This window comes from Jatropha curcas, chromosome 11 (genome assembly GCF_041381405.1).
Source record: "Jatropha curcas cultivar XTBG-Jc1 chromosome 11, XTBG_Jcur_1.0, whole genome shotgun sequence".
Classification (NCBI taxonomy): Eukaryota; Viridiplantae; Streptophyta; class Magnoliopsida; order Malpighiales; family Euphorbiaceae; genus Jatropha; species Jatropha curcas.
In genome coordinates, this window is record NC_143161.1 from 963,169 (window position 1) to 978,818 (window position 15,650).

Here is a 15,650-nt window from a genome sequence, read left to right on the forward strand (position 1 = left end):
GTTTGATTTTGTTGTTTTTCTTTTACTTTGGTAGCGAGTGTCTTGTTGCAGGTGCCCCAATGGATTCTCTGCTGCTCATTGATATAAGAGAAAGCCTTAATTGATACATATGCATATAGTATATAGAAATTCCATTGGGAGACCAATTAACTTTTGCTTTTCTTTTCTGTCGACTCTCTTTCCATTCCCATTCATATATATATATATATATATATATATATATATATATCTTTAACATTTATCAATTAGAAAAAAAAAAAAAAAAAAAAAAAACAGAGAATAGAAAAAAAAGTGGTATGGGTGTTTTATAGGAATGTTTGCTTGTTGTTTTTAAGAGGAATTCATGTGAGAGTATTGAGTGCAATCCATGCACGCCTTTCACCCCATGCAGATAGCACCATCATTAACCGCCTTGTCACTGTGGGCCTTCCCTTTCTTTACTTCCTATTTTCGATAATATCATCAATTATTTATATCCTGGACTATACTGTACAACGGGGCTTCGACCGTGTTCGAAAGAATTTAAATTTAAAATTTCTAACTTCTTACATAAGTGAGAAGATTAATTAAACCATCGCTGATTCAGAGACAAATATTTGCTTCATACTATTTAGATATTGAGAATAAATATTTAAGAAATAATGGAATCTTGAGATAATGAATGTCTATTTTGAAAATGGAACCGGATCGACCAGGCCGGACCTGTTAACTTGGAACAGGGAAAGAGAGGCATTATATTATTGTTACTGTATTACTAAGAAAGGAAAAGACAAGTTGTGTTAATTAATGGCAATTTGGCTTAAAATAGAAGATAGTTTTTTAGAGAATTGCTGTACGTATTACTCATTGCCGATACCATTATTGAATAAAGATTTTTTCCGGTAACTCCATCATTGAATAGAAACGACAAAGTGAAATGGCAAAGAAAAGAAAACACACATGATTGGAAAACAAATCAGGCAGATCCACTGATTGCTGCACAGAGACGACCTGATCAAAATTATCAATTGCAATAATCAAATTTCAGTATCATACATACTAAACACATAATGTTCAACAATTTCCAATAAAAATCTTTCATGATTTAAGACATCATAATAATTACTCCACATCGAGTTAGATACAACTATATAATTTATATTTTTAATCCAAAATACAAAATGTCTCACGTAACGCCAAGACTAAAGAGATTTCAACTAATTGGGTAATAATTTGCGCTCTAGGAATTGCAGCCCAAAAGCCCAGGGACCTTTTAGTCTGGTCATGAGGGACTAAGGGAGGTTTATATGGGCCATAAGGCCGGCCCAACTCTTCAATTGTTTCACAAGCGAGGCTGGCCAGTCATATTGTTACTGGACCCATGCCCACATATTAAAACTGAGCAGAACAGAGCAACCAAGAGCAAGGAGGCAATTTCGCGGTTACTGGTAACCTATCAGCACAAAATAATACTAACGATGATTTCAGATATCACACATAGAACTTCTCAATTTAAAAATAATAGGCCATTGGTTGTCTTTTCGCAGACAATTTTTCCAGGAAAAAAAACAATAAAAAAGTGAAATGGAGGAGCTTTTAGAAAACAATATACACACTTGTTCAAAAATCAAAGTCCACCATCTATTGTTTTTTACCACACAAAATCAACAAAAAAAAAAAAAAACATAATTACAATCTCATTTTAGCATATAATCAAACACAAACCCTTTAAACAAGCACAGGTAATCAGCAAAATATTATATTTATGTTGGCACTTGACACTTATCATCAAGACGATTGGGATACTCGACCGGATTTTGTGTCGGAAGTAGTCCTTGCCAAATCTTCCCCACCCGGCATCACCATACCTGGATAGCCCGGAACCACATTCGGAGTTGCATTTCTAACCCCATGCCCATGGCCATAGTAAACCTGTGGATTTACCCCGTCAGGAACTGCTCTTCCTGCATCATATGGATCCAGTGCGCTCATGGGCCTTACAGCCGGCCCACCATATACCTGACCCATGGCTGGAACTTGTTGGTGGTGGTACCCGACTGGTATTTGACCCGTTGACACTGCGTATTGCTGAACATACGGTGACCGAATTTGAACGGGTTGAACTGGAACATTACTGGGTACATAATAAACTGGTATTTGTTGTAATTGATGACCCGAGTAATGAGAATCCGGAATATAATGCATAACCGGGTTACCCGGATATCCAGTTGGCTGCTGCGTTACAACCGGTTCGATTGCCTCGGTTGAACCGTAACTGTCAATTGTATTCTGCTTGGGTTGTACAATCGGATCCGGGTTATCCATTTTAGTCTTTACAGGTGGAAGATCAGGAAATGAAGGCACTGTAGGAACTGCTGACGAAGTTGAGCAATACGGCGAAGAAACAACAGGAGCAGGAGAACCCGGATCTGAAGCCGACACATTATCGTGCAAAATGAGTCGACTCTTGCCTTTAGGCTCACGAGGCTGTGGTTCATCCGAATTATCCAACCCGAATAAATAATCGGGCACTTCAGACACAATTGAGGAAGCCTCAGATCGACCACGCTCGAGCCTGGACCCAGCATTAAGAGCATCAAAGAACCAGTGCTCCCGATTTGTGGAACCATCAAGAAGCGAGCTGATGCTGCTTGCTCTCGAATCCTCCCCTTTAGAGAAGAGAAATAGCCGTAGCCGCGCAGAGCGAGGATTGGCATTCATTGAAACGCGGTCGTATTCTTCCATCATGTTGTCTACATCTTCATCAGTAGTAACAGATATCAAAGCATCAAGATCTTCATTGGGTAGTTGATACTTCACACTCACGTTAGAAATACCTAACACCAAATTAATTTCACAATTTCTTCAAAAAGGAAAGGATAAGAATTCAGAATCTAATACAAATTACAAGTTCATATATACCGGCGAGTTTGGACAGTTTAGTCAAGAGAGCGGAGTAACTGGTGGAGCGGTGGACGGCAACGATGCGAGTCTCGCCACCAACATAACGAAGCTGATTGTCGTGAGGCCGTGGAAGAATCTTACCACCGAAACTGCACATGAATCGGACACGCGGATCGTGGGAACCGTAGTGATCGGAGCGAGGAGAGGATGCGACTGAATCAGTAGCCGACTCCAGTTCCGATGCATGAAGCGATGCCATGGCGTTTAATTGCCTATATGTTTGATGAAATTAAAATTATATATCTATTAGAAATTGCAGGGAAATCAATAATTAAAGGAGAGACATGGTCATGGGAGTAGGAGATGGTGTTGGATTCTCCGCTAGAAGAAGAAATCTTGTTTGTTGTTTTGCGTTGTTGTATGTATGCAATTCGCAAACTAAAAGCAAAACTAAAAGAATATTTTTATTTTTTGAAACAATTCCACTGTAAAACTTTTAACGGTAAACAGAACAGGAGAAGAATGTCTGCTGGCTCTTTCTTTCTTTCTTTGAATTGATGGATATATTCCTTCACTGACTCAGCCACCCGCTGGTGCTGACCTGGCAACACATTTTTTTATCATTTTTTATTACAAATTTTTCAGGATTTATAAAGTTTGGAATATTTGATAAAATTAACTAATAAAAACAGACCATTTGAGAATTTTTTTGGGAGGTTGATTAAGTTTAAATTGTAATACATTAGACTGGAGTCTATCAATCAAAGGATGGTATCTTTTCTACACAAATTAACACATAATTGTAAGTGTATTAGGTACAACATAATACATATATGTTCTTAAAAGCTAAAATGCAAAACTTAATTATAAAATCTATATAATTTTTTTTTTAAGAACGAACAAAATATCCATAGCTCAGCATCCATCAATTTAATGTAATGGCTAACGATGAATTATGTGTCCTAGCTCATAGAGAAAAATAGGGACGAATCCAGGAGGTCTGAGAGGGGCTGTGACCCCAAATCAAAAATTTTTTAAAATTTTTAGTGTGAAAAAATTTTAATATATATATATATATATATATATATATATATATATATATATATATATATATATTTAATTTTACTCTTATAATTAGTAAAATTATTTTTTAGCCGTTTAAGTGTTTGGGCTGGTTTTGTTGATGGGGAAAAAGTTTACTGGTTGGGATGTGACCTAAAATTTTATATCTGTACATATGTTAAGTGTAATTAGTGGTGGTGGGGGTTTGGGCGGTGAGATATATATTACACTACGTATAGATTGCTCAATCAGGTTTCTGTCAAACATAATAATGTAATGCTTTTTCTTTTTCTTTTCTTTTTTTTTTTTTTTTTTTTTTGTCAAGATTCAGATCAAAAGTTGGCTTCTGCAAATTTTATATATTATTCTTAAGAAACTGACATTTTTACTGATGCAAATTATTTGGTTTGATGATATCAGCGACGTTTGATTAATTATTTGCAGCCAACAATGTGATATTGTACTTTTCACAATTAGGTTTTTAATAAATCGAAGAATTTCCTAAATCTTCATTAGAATAATAGAACGCCTAGCTCCATGTGGGCTGATGTAACAAAAATTTTGCTCTAAACTATGGTAGCTCACAGTTTAATTAATTGATATGTAATAGTCCGACATTGTTTCAGACTCTGGAAAGCTCAGAGAAAATTTATGCAGGAGAAAAATTGAATATCTTTGATTCTTGAATTACACAATTATCATAATGATGTTTATCAAAAGTTAAAACACTTTTGATTGATGACAATATGAAGTGAAGACAATCATTCTCAGTTGAAAGAAATCAATTCTTTAAATATATATATATAAATATATCATTTTCCTAATAAAAATGAAGTTTCATGCACAAATATAGCAGAATGAACTAATTCCAGTTTTGGGACATTGGTATTTAAATCAAGAAACATATAGTATTTGAATACAAACAGTTAATTTCGATAATTACCAGTTGAGGAAGTGTTTTAAATCCAGCAGAGATTCTGATGTGAAGGGTTAATAATTTTGTGGGTTAGGTTTACAGGTAGCTTGGAAAGGAAGAAGAAGAGAGGAAGGCCGGCTGATGTGGGTCCACGTGTGCATGTTTGATAACGTGGTAGCCAGTCACCAATATTTGTCTAAAGGATAATGCTAATGCCACTCAGTTGTTTCCACTATCTAACTTACCGTCCAATCATAACACACAACAGTATTCGGTGTGTCTTCTTACTGCTTTTGCGGGATCCACTCTTTCCTCCACTTAGCGTCCAGTCTAATTCGCCATCTGTTTTTGTTTCCTTTTTTTTTTTTTTTTTTTTTTAATTCCTCCTCAATTTCCACGTGTAAAATATAATTACTTGAGATCGTGAATTATTCATGTATTAATACCTCCTGATTTTTATAAAAAAGAAAATTGAAAATGAAAAATGAGTAAATTATTATTTTTCTCTCAAATATATATTCTTTCATGCCAAATTTGTGAATAAATAATTCAGTTGCAATGCAATGGATTAAATCGCCAAATTAATTAATACAATGTACGCATAAGCGAACGAATTTTTTAAGTAACTCAATTATTAGTAATTGACTATTTCCTTCTCTTTTAGAAAAAAAAAAAAAATATAAAACTTGATAACTTGGAATATTGTAATGTAACGATGGAATCATTTTCCTTGTTAATTAATTAAAGATTAGAAAGTCATTAATGGAAAATTAGATTGATGTTGAAACAAATGTAAGTAATAGTTCTAGATTACTAGTGATATTAGTTTGTTATTGAAAGTTAATGTATAAAGGGAAGTTTATGATTGAGCCAATAGTGGTCAATGGTCGGTGATCTAAAAGTCTACTACAGACAAAGGACTTCAAACCATAAAGTCAAAACCATAAGAGAAGTAGATAGTAGAAAAGGGGCAAAAAGGAAAAAAAAAAAAGGTTCAATTAATTACATGGAATTTGGAAAAGCCTGATAATTTTTTGTGAGGAGGAGGGATGCCTTATGCCATAAGGTAAAGCTTTATATATTCTTGCTTTCTGAGTGACCTTTCATGCCTTTCTTCTCACTGGTCAGTCATTAGCGTAATAGAAATGGGCCGTTAAATGGGCTCTTAGCTTTACAATAATTCGCCTTAAATATAAATACTAAAAAGGAGAGGCCCAGTCTTGCCCGCTATAGACCCATAGCATAATCCAATAAAAGGTGGTCCAATGCTATTGAAGAAACAACTCATTCATGTATGCTAATGAAAAATCTAGTCTACGGGTGGGTCTCTATGACGAGTATTTTTTTTTTCTTAAGATTAAATAAATAAATAATGTTCAGTTGGTTAGCCATAACGTGATGTAATCAAATGCATTTATAATATAAAATTAAGATTTGTTTTTTTTCTTTTAAAACAATTTTGAGAGTCAGATGGTATTTGTAAACTGATTTTAGAATTTTTCAGTTTGATTAGCAATTAGCATTCAAGTAAGCAAGAGATTAAATTGTTGGAATCTCAAGATTCTTGTCTTCTTGGCAAAAATAAAAAAAAACAAGTAAATACATTCGAAATCAACATCATCAAGCAGTGCATGAAATAAATATCTTGGTAAGAGGGAGATTCTCTCCTTGCCAATCATCATTTCTTTAACAATAGATTGATCTTAAAGGCACAAATCAAGCTTTTTGCCAGTCACTGATCAGAAAAGTCCTACAGAAAAAGATTACCGATATAGTACTTTTCTGTAAGTGGGCGACTGACTTTCCCGTAGAAAGATGGTAGCCACTAGCAACTAGCAACTCACAAGGAATTTTCTTCATGGGAAAAATGTAAAACAATTTTCTTGGCCTTGGGAATATCTAAAATCAGAAGGCACAACCTTTAAAATGCAAGTTGCTTCCATTAGAACTCTGCAGTTCAAAGATGTGGATCGTGTTGTTTTGATTCATTACACATGGACTGACGACTATTAAAACTGCTTTAAATTAGTGAGCAACATCCATTTCAGATTACGATACATAAAATTTTAGTTACATGGCATTCTCCTGAAGATTTTTCTTTCATGTTGACATCCTATTAATTATCAGTTTTCATGAATTTGTAGCTTGTGGAAGCTGTCTTTTTCTCCTTATATGGGGAAATACACTTTTGATTATCTTCTTCCTCAACTTGTGAATTTTGCGGTCCAGACACGTTCGTATTTTTGCTTTCACACTGTACTTTTCCGTTCATATCATACCACTCCCTTAGAAGAGATGAAAAAAGGGAGGCAAAGTCTACCTTTTCTTTTCAGTGCTAATCCTGATAAGATGTCTGCCCTTTTAATGATAACTCATGTCTCATGCATTTCATTCTTCTACTAAATATATATTTCTTGCTTCATAAATTTTATACATCCACTTTTTCTTATTTCTATAAGGATTTTTTTTCCTTAAATCCCAGTCCCAATTTTGATTGCCAGCACAGTAATAACATTGGCTGATAATATTTTTTATGCACTAGTAATGACTATTGCTAATGGAAGTAGGGCTCCTCCATCAAGGCTTGAGGTTTGTGTCCTACTTTGCTTCGTAGGTTAACTTAGGACTGGAGATCTTTCTTTCCTAATTAATCACGTCAAAATAATGTTCTCATAATTCCTGCAACATGTACGCAGGGAAAATATAAAGCAATGTTTGTTTGTTGGATTCTGGGACTTGGGTCACTTGTTTCGTGGAACAGTCTGCTAACAATTGGAGATTACTACTACAAATTGTTCCCTGAGGTAAGGTGCTAATATTTCATTTCTACAAATTAGTCAATCAAATATTAAAAATCTTGCTTAGTATCTATATTTACAAAGCGCTAAGCTAATTTATAAATGAAGGGTAAGTACCATCCTTCAAGGGTACTTACCCTTGTTTATCAACCATTTGCACTAGGGACAATAGCAATACTAGCATACAATGAGTCAAAGATAAACACCAGAAAGAGAAACATGGCTGGCTATATACTCTTCACTGCAAGTACTTTGATGCTGTTGGTTGTAAGTATACTGTTAATCCGGTAAATTTATTTCTTCTACTTTGAATAGCCACTCAGTACTGTTTCAACTAATCTGGTGTCATTTCACTGCTAAAATTATGATAGTTGGACTTGGCTACATCAGGGAAAGGAGGAATTGGACCTTTCCTTGGTATATGTGCTCTAGTTGCTCTTTTTGGAATTTCTGATGCCCATGTTCAAGGTGGAATGGTTGGAGACTTGTCTCTCATGTGCCCTGAATTCATCCAAGTTAGTTTTCTTGCAATTCTTTATTGTTCATTACGATTATCTTGGATTTCCAATAGAACTTGGAATCCTGATATAGTGATATCTCGTGGTTTTATACTCTCTCAGTCCTTTCTTGCTGGGTTGGCTGCATCAGGAGCATTAACCTCTGCTTTGAGGCTAATAACAAAAGCAGCATTTGAAAAGGCTAGTAATGGGCTTCGAAAGGGAGTTAGTGAGTGACTTCTTCCACCATTGGAATTAGACAAGCTTATTAGTTTATTGATATTACTTTGTTCATTAACGACCACTTCATATCGGAATTTTGCAGTGTTATTTTTAGCAATCTCCACTTTGCTGGAATTTCTCTGTGTTCTCTTATATGCATTTTACTTCCCTAAACTGCCAATAGTGAAGTATTACCGTGCCAAAGCAGCAGCAGAAGGATCAAAAACTGTTTCAGCTGATCTTGCAGCCGCTGGAATCCAAACATCAGCAACCCAAGAAGTAATTCAATTTTCTTGTAATATTTGCTGATGTTTTACAGCTAAGAAGTTAGAAGGATATGATATATAACCCAAGAATCTGCTTTTTTTACATTGTGCAGGGTGAAAATGATCCCAAAGAGCTGGAACGATTGAGCAATAAAGAACTGTTTTTCCAAAACATTGATTATGCAATTGACCTGTTTCTGATATATGTACTTACATTATCAATATTCCCCGGATTCATATTTGAAAATACCGGCCACCACCACAATCTTGGCACAACATGGTAAGTGTGAATTTAAAATCTTGGACAAGTGAACTCTTGCACAGGTTAACAATAATCCAGTAAATGATGGCCTTTCAGGTACCCTCTAGTTCTGATTGCAATGTACAACATTTGGGATCTCATAGCAAGATATATTCCTCTAGTAGAATCCTTAAAATTGGAGTCTAGAAAGGGCATAATGGTTGCAATTCTTTGGCGTTTTCTACTCATTCCAGCATTTTACTTCACTGCAAAATATGCTGATCAAGGATGGATGATAATACTCACATCTTTTTTGGGACTGACAAATGGTTATCTAACAGTTTGTGTCCTTACAGTGGCACCCAAAGGTTATAAGGTAAGATCACATTTATGTTATAATGTAATATGTAATAAATCAAAGGAAATCTTCTGAAGTTTTTTGTTTTTGTCTCCTGGTTTTGTAGGGGCCTGAGCAAAATGCGTTGGGTAATTTGCTTGTGGTATTCTTGGTAGGTGGCATATTTGCAGGAGTAGCACTTGGTTGGCTGTGGCTCATAGGTAGTAAGAATTCATTCTGACGAAGAACACAATGCAGTTCATAAATTTGGGATTTGGGCACCAACGGGATCAATTTCCCCTGCATACCAAGTGTATTAGAATAAAAGATTGTAAAGATATTTTGATCCTAAGGAGCATTGTCCTTGTCCAGCTCATTGCCAACATAATCCATATCACCACCATTTATTATGTTACACATTCCAACGTTCACATATTATTTTTCCTTTTTTTTTTTTTTTTGGTTTTTTAAAAGAAAAAAGAGAGCACACCAAATTAAATAAATCCATCTAATTAAATATGTAATGATTTGTCAATTATAAACGTGGTACTCATGAAAAAATGTGTGCCATTACTAAATTATATATTGATTATAAAAGCCATGTGAAAATGAAACCAGCCTTTTAAAAAAATAATAATAATTGACATATGGTGTGTAGTGTGTATTTGTCGATTGAAAATTAATTAGATAATTGGGATTTTTCTTTTAGAAAAAATAATAGATATGTTTTATTAATTAAGAATAACAAAATTTAAAGAGCATGATAAAATTAACAGATCATTTCATTGCATTTCATTCAATAAAGATTTAAAATTAATGTTTGATTTTTTTTTTTTAATCTTTCAGTAACTCTTATTAAATTGACTCTAAACTCATATTTGATGTTGGAAAATGATTTGTACGTTTAAATTTTATATTAACACCGTTTTTTATACGGAAATTTTGGTAAGACTTATTTAATATACACCTAATGAATTAGTCATAACAAATTTTCATGTTGTAAATATTTTTTTCGATACATGCAATATTTTCCAAACATTTGCTTTCACATCGACACCATTTTGAATTTTTGATACTTGACACTTTCCTTTAATTTTATGCCAATTAAAACTATGCATTTCTCATTTTGTTTTATTATTTTTAGGAAAACACTGAGTCTGTAACTCTATTTATAGACCAAGCTAACAAAATTAAAAATTTTTATTGAAATAATAATATTTCGGACTATATGATTAAAAAAAAAAGAAAAAATCAAACATTTTTTAAGAAATCAAGAAATTACGGGTTTACCCAAAAAAAATATATATATATATATATATAGTAGACCAACTCTTTTTCATACAGGAGGAAACAAACTCCTGCTCTTTCATATCTCATAGGATTCTATCCGTAAAGAATCTTAACTCTCATAGTATTTCTCTTTCTCTGTAAAGTTTTCCTAGTTAAGGAAATTGTAATTAAAGACGAAAACCATCAGCTACGGATTCACCAGTTCACCATTCGCTGGCCAAACAATTCCCTAAAAGATTCTAAAATCAGCAAAGATTCTTTGCTGTACTTAACTAATTTACATTGTATTTGTTAAATTTTCCTTTTCAATCACCCATCAAGCATTATTGTCAATTCACATTTTCAAGCAATTAAATACTAAAGGCAAAGACATCTGATTATCTTCTTCATCAGATTTTGAATTCTGCAGTTCACACTCGTTCACGTTTTGCTTTTGGACATTACTTCACTGTCCTTACCCATAGCGCTCCTTAGAAGAAGTCATAAAAGAAAGGTGAAGTCTTTTTCATCCTTTTCAGTGCTAATCTTGATAAGGTTTCTTGCTTTCTAATGAATGTCTCATGCCTTTCATATTTCTCTGTAGACTGTAATATTTGTTTGTTGGCTTCATAATCTTTATACAATCGCCTTTTCTCCTATTTTTTCTTATTTGTGTAATTTTGCTTGCTTGCAGAGTAATAAGGTTGGCTGATAATATTTTTTACTAGTCATGAGTGTTGTTAATGGAAGTGCGGCTCCTCCATCGAGGCTTGAGGTTTGTCGTTATACTTTGTTTCATTGTTTAATTCAGGACTGGAGATTTTGTTTTTCTGAAGTAATTAAGTGAAAATAATATTCAGTTAATTTCTGCAATATGCATGTGTCCAGGGAAAATATAAAGCAATGTTTATTTGTTGGATGCTGGGTCTTGGGTCGCTTGTTTCATGGAACAGTATGCTAACCATAGGAGATTATTACTACAAGATATTCCCGGTAAGGAGCTAATATTTCTTTTCTACAAATCAGCCAATCAAATATTAAAATTCTTGCTCACTAACTGTCTGTACAAAAGGCTATGCCAATTTACAGATTGCAGAACTTCATCTATTTGTTAATCTTTTTTTCTTTTGTGATAATTGATATGCCATATTTTCCTGTTTGAAGAGTTACCATCCTTCAAGGGCACTTACTCTTGTTTATCAACCATTTGCACTTGGAACAATGACATTACTAGCATATAATGAGTCAAAGATTAACACCAGAAAGAGAAACATAGCTGGCTATATACTCTTTACTACAAGTACTTTGATGCTGTTGGTTGTAAGTATTCTATTAGTTCCTGTAAATTCATTTCATCCACTTTGAATAGCCATTCACTGCTTTGAGTAATTTGGATGTCATTTTTTGCTAAAATTGTGACAGTTGGACTTGGCTACATCAGGGAAAGGAGGAGTTGGACCTTACTTGGGCATATGTGGTCTAGTTGCTCTTTTTGGAATTTCAGATGCCCTTGTTCAAGGTGGCGTGGTTGGGGACTTGTCTTTCATGTGCTCTGAATTCATCCAAGTCAGTTTTTTTCTTATTCTTTAATGTTCTTTACAATTCTTTAGGATTTTCAATAGAACTAGGGATTCTGATATGTCTTGGTTTTATACTCTATCAGTCCTTTCTTGCTGGGTTGGCTGCATCAGGAGCATTAACCTCTGCTTTGAGGCTAATCACAAAAGCAGCATTTGAAAAGGCTAGTAATGGGCTTCGAATTGGTACAAGTAAGTGACTTTTTCCACCATTAGAATTTAGACACACTTTTTATTTATCGATGTTCCATTGTTTAATGACGGCCACTTTATATTTAAATTTTGCAGTGTTATTTTTAGCAATCTCCACATTTCTGGAATTTCTCTGTGTTCTGCTATATGCATTTTGCTTCCCTAAATTGCCAATAGTGAAGTATTACCGTGCCAAGGCAGCAGCAGAAGGATCAAAAACTGTTTCAGCTGATCTTGCAGCTGCTGGAATCCAAACATCTGCAACCCAAGAAGTAATGCAATTTCCTTGTAATATTTATTAATGCTTACAACTTGGAAGGATATATAACCTTTTTAATCTTATAAATAATACATTTTGATATATATACTAAAATCCTGTAAAATTTCTGCCCTTTCTTTTGCAGGATGAAAATGATCCCAAACAGTTTGAACGATTGAGCAATAAAGAACTGTTTTTCCAAAACATTGATTATGCACTTGATCTATTTCTAATATATGCACTTACATTGTCAATATTCCCCGGATTCTTATACGAAAATACTGGCAAACACAAATTAGGCGAATGGTAAGTGTAAATTCACAATTCTAAAGAAGTGAACTGTTGGACATAGATTAACAATAATCTAGTGAATGATGGCCTTTCAGGTATGCTGTAGTTCTGATTGCAATGTACAACATTTGGGATCTCATAGCAAGATATATTCCCTTAATAGGATCCTTGAAATTGGAGTCTAGAAAGGGCATAATGATTGCAATTCTCTCGCGTTTTCTATTCATTCCAGCATTTTACTTCACTGCAAAATATGGTGATGAAGGATGGATGATAATGCTGATATCCGTTTTAGGACTAACAAATGGATATCTAACAGTTTGTGTCCTTACAGTGGCACCCAAAGGTTACAAGGTTAGTTCACATTTATGCTGTGATGTAATATGTAACAAATCTAAGTTTTTGAGGTCCCTTTGGAAATTTATTCGTGTTTTTTGTTCTCGTTTCCTGGTTTTGTAGGGACCTGAGCAAAATGCTTTGGGTAATTTGCTTGTGGTATTCTTGGCAGGCGGCATATTTGCAGGAGTAGCTCTGGATTGGCTGTGGCTTATAGGTAGTAACAATTCATTCTGATGAAGAAAACAATGCAGTTCATAAATTTGGGATTTGGGCACCAGTTCACGTACATTGCTGCTCAAATCATTAACATCAATATCATCTTCTTTCCTTATTATTCGGCTCAAAGTATTTCTTAGTTGCTGTTATATGGTTTTACAGTTGGGTTACGCCATAAGAAAATATGATTTCTAACGAAATTAACATTAAAAAATAAGAAATTTCTAAACACATGATCATTTTTGATTGATTTAACGTCCATTATTGGAACACTAAAACTTCTCCGTCTGAAATACATTCCAGAATATTCGGAATAACAACCAGAAGTAGAACAAATATAGGCATGCTTGATATCAGGAGTATATTCTGTATATTTTTTTTGTCTATGAATAAAAGCCACTGGTATACGGTTAGGTTCAATGGTCAACATGGAATCACTCTTTGCTTCCCATGCAACCTTTCTTTATATTACAGATATAATTCAAGCACACAATCCTTTCTTAAAAACTCCATAATCAACAAAAGATTTTTATTTTCTGATAGAAGAAACCTCCCTGCCAATAATAAAACAATCATCACCATCATCAAAACTTCAAAAGCTTGCCTTCTTCTTCCTCGTTGGTGTTTTACATTTCTTTACATTTTTCTATTTTTCAAGAAAAATATTTATACAAAAAATGTTATTATTTACGAACATCTTTAGAAACCAAAGAATACTTCAAAACCCAATTCGCATTGTAATTAGAAATCGGCATAAGGACACAATACCTGTGGCCTGGGAGAAACCAAAAATGGGTTGGACTAAATTGAACTACGATGGCTCATGCAAAGGCAGAGAAGGGAAAGCAAGCATTGGAGGTGTCTTTAGGAATCACAAGGCAGAATTTTTATTGGGTTATGCAGAATCCATAGGCACAAGTACTAGCACCATAGCAGAATTAGCTGCGCTTCGAAGAGGCCTAGAATTGGTTTTGGAAAATGGTTGGAACAAGGTCTGGCTTGAAGGTGATGCTAAGGCATTAGTGGAAATTATTGTGAAAGGAAGACAAGTTAAATGTGCAGAAATGCGTAAACATGTTAGCGACATTAATCTTATCATACCAGAGCTTGATAATTGTATTTTGACCCATGTTTATAGAGAAGGAAATAGAGCTGCTGATAAATTTGCTCAATTAGGACATCAACTGGATAAGCCTAAAATTTGGTGGCACATTCCTCCTGAACATGTTTTACCTATTGTGCATGAGGACGCTGAAGGAAAGATTATTTTTCGAAAAAAATAATACTTATAGGCTGTATTTTTATAGAATTTGTGTATAATTATCAAAATAGATAATCATCTGCTTGAATCGCAGCATTGCTTAGTGCAGATTTGTTATATCTTTTGTATATAAAATCTATCTAACTGTATAGATAATCTAATGAATGATATAAAATGCAATTGTAATTATTGCCAATGTATTGCAAAATGAATTTTAAAGCACGTCTTCAATAAATATTATTCTGAGCATGATATTTCATTAGAATCATATTTTCACATGGTTTATATATCAGATAAACATAAAGATGGTTAGAACGAATTTTTTTGAAACTGCAATTCCATTAGAGAATGTGAAAAGGTAATTATTGAATTTATTGGCAAATTTATATTTATATATTTGCCAATTCACATTGGCTTTTAGCAAATATTATTCTTGAAATTTTTGTCAGAAATAGTAATCTGATAAATATGATAATTTTCCATTTCTGCACAAGAAGATGGAAAACATGATCGAAGGTAATCCAAATTAATATTATTTCATTTTTCGTTAATCTTTTAATACTACAAACTGCAAAGCAAAGGAAGCCATTTCCTTCAAGTTGTGTATTAGTATGCTCCACACACAATCTAAATATTATATTGACTTTACAATGATGAATAACGATAGCATAATATGCCTTACGTACCTTGCAGGACAAGCAATTATTTTTTTCCATAATACGTTTTGTTTTAATAAAAATTTTAATCATCCGTTTCTTATTTTTATTATCTATTTTCTTCAAAAGAAAATTTATTTTGAATCTCATATATATTTAAACTTGAACTAATAAATAGTAATTTGCAATAATTAATTATTTATTATTTTACATCATTCTGGTGTTTTATATTAAATTTATTTTAAGTGACTCTTAATTATTTGATGATTATAAATTTCAAAATTTGTTTTTCCATCTCCTGAAAAGACAAAGCTAAAAGAATTCTTAAAAAAAAAAAAAGAAAATGAAAAAGGAATTAACTCGGTGTA

General features: G+C 33.6%; 3 protein-coding genes across 5 annotated transcripts; 2 read left to right on the top strand and 1 right to left on the bottom strand.

Moving 5' to 3' along the window:
* Positions 1-1,573: 1,573 nt before the first annotated feature.
* Positions 1,574-3,410, bottom strand: LOC105649440 (Octicosapeptide/Phox/Bem1p family protein). Its single transcript, XM_012236078.4, has 2 exons — positions 2,902-3,410; positions 1,574-2,816 (listed from the first exon to the last, which is right to left on the bottom strand). The coding sequence occupies exons 1-2, from the start codon at positions 3,140-3,142 to the stop codon at positions 1,768-1,770; spliced, it is 1,290 nt and encodes a 429-aa protein (XP_012091468.1). The 5' UTR covers positions 3,143-3,410; the 3' UTR covers positions 1,574-1,767.
* Positions 3,411-6,744: 3,334 nt separating this feature from the next.
* Positions 6,745-9,639, top strand: LOC105649441 (equilibrative nucleotide transporter 3). 2 transcript variants are annotated; one of them, XM_089716023.1, is made up of 10 exons: positions 6,745-6,889; positions 7,006-7,450; positions 7,558-7,665; positions 7,768-7,926; positions 8,031-8,174; positions 8,280-8,385; positions 8,482-8,657; positions 8,758-8,924; positions 9,003-9,261; positions 9,350-9,639. In XM_089716023.1, the coding sequence occupies exons 2-10, from the start codon at positions 7,406-7,408 to the stop codon at positions 9,461-9,463; spliced, it is 1,278 nt and encodes a 425-aa protein (XP_089572149.1). In that variant the 5' UTR covers positions 6,745-6,889; positions 7,006-7,405; the 3' UTR covers positions 9,464-9,639. The 2 variants fall into 2 exon arrangements, with proteins under 2 accessions (XP_089572149.1, XP_089572148.1); XM_089716022.1 differs by having other exon boundaries at positions 6,786-7,450.
* A 936-nt stretch (positions 9,640-10,575) lies between these two features.
* LOC105649443 (equilibrative nucleotide transporter 3) lies at positions 10,576-13,596 on the top strand. Of its 2 annotated transcripts, none has more exons than XM_089715855.1 (10): positions 10,576-11,005; positions 11,186-11,266; positions 11,380-11,484; positions 11,656-11,811; positions 11,914-12,057; positions 12,155-12,260; positions 12,357-12,532; positions 12,665-12,825; positions 12,906-13,164; positions 13,270-13,596. In XM_089715855.1, exons 2-10 carry the CDS (start codon positions 11,222-11,224, stop codon positions 13,381-13,383), a joined length of 1,266 nt encoding a protein of 421 aa, XP_089571981.1. In that variant the 5' UTR covers positions 10,576-11,005; positions 11,186-11,221; the 3' UTR covers positions 13,384-13,596. The 2 variants fall into 2 exon arrangements, with proteins under 2 accessions (XP_089571981.1, XP_089571982.1); XM_089715856.1 differs by having other exon boundaries at positions 13,319-13,596.
* The last annotated feature ends 2,054 nt before the right edge of the window (positions 13,597-15,650 follow it).

What these genes read in the sequence shown, in the direction of transcription:
- LOC105649440 (XM_012236078.4), bottom strand. Translation starts at nt 3,142, where the DNA reads ATGGCATCGCTTCATGCATCGGAACTGGAGTCGGCTACTGATTCAGTC. An exon ending in TAAACTGTCCAAACTCGCCG is followed by an intron (nt 2,817 to 2,901) that starts GTATATATGAAC and finishes ATTTGGTGTTAG; the next exon opens with GTATTTCTAACGTGAGTGTG.
- LOC105649441 (XM_089716023.1), top strand. Translation starts at nt 7,406, where the DNA reads ATGACTATTGCTAATGGAAGTAGGGCTCCTCCATCAAGGCTTGAG. An exon ending in GTACTTTGATGCTGTTGGTT is followed by an intron (nt 7,927 to 8,030) that starts GTAAGTATACTG and finishes AAATTATGATAG; the next exon opens with TTGGACTTGGCTACATCAGG. An exon ending in AAACATCAGCAACCCAAGAA is followed by an intron (nt 8,658 to 8,757) that starts GTAATTCAATTT and finishes TACATTGTGCAG; the next exon opens with GGTGAAAATGATCCCAAAGA.
- LOC105649443 (XM_089715855.1), top strand. Translation starts at nt 11,222, where the DNA reads ATGAGTGTTGTTAATGGAAGTGCGGCTCCTCCATCGAGGCTTGAG. An exon ending in CTCCTCCATCGAGGCTTGAG is followed by an intron (nt 11,267 to 11,379) that starts GTTTGTCGTTAT and finishes GCATGTGTCCAG; the next exon opens with GGAAAATATAAAGCAATGTT. An exon ending in AAACACAAATTAGGCGAATG is followed by an intron (nt 12,826 to 12,905) that starts GTAAGTGTAAAT and finishes ATGGCCTTTCAG; the next exon opens with GTATGCTGTAGTTCTGATTG.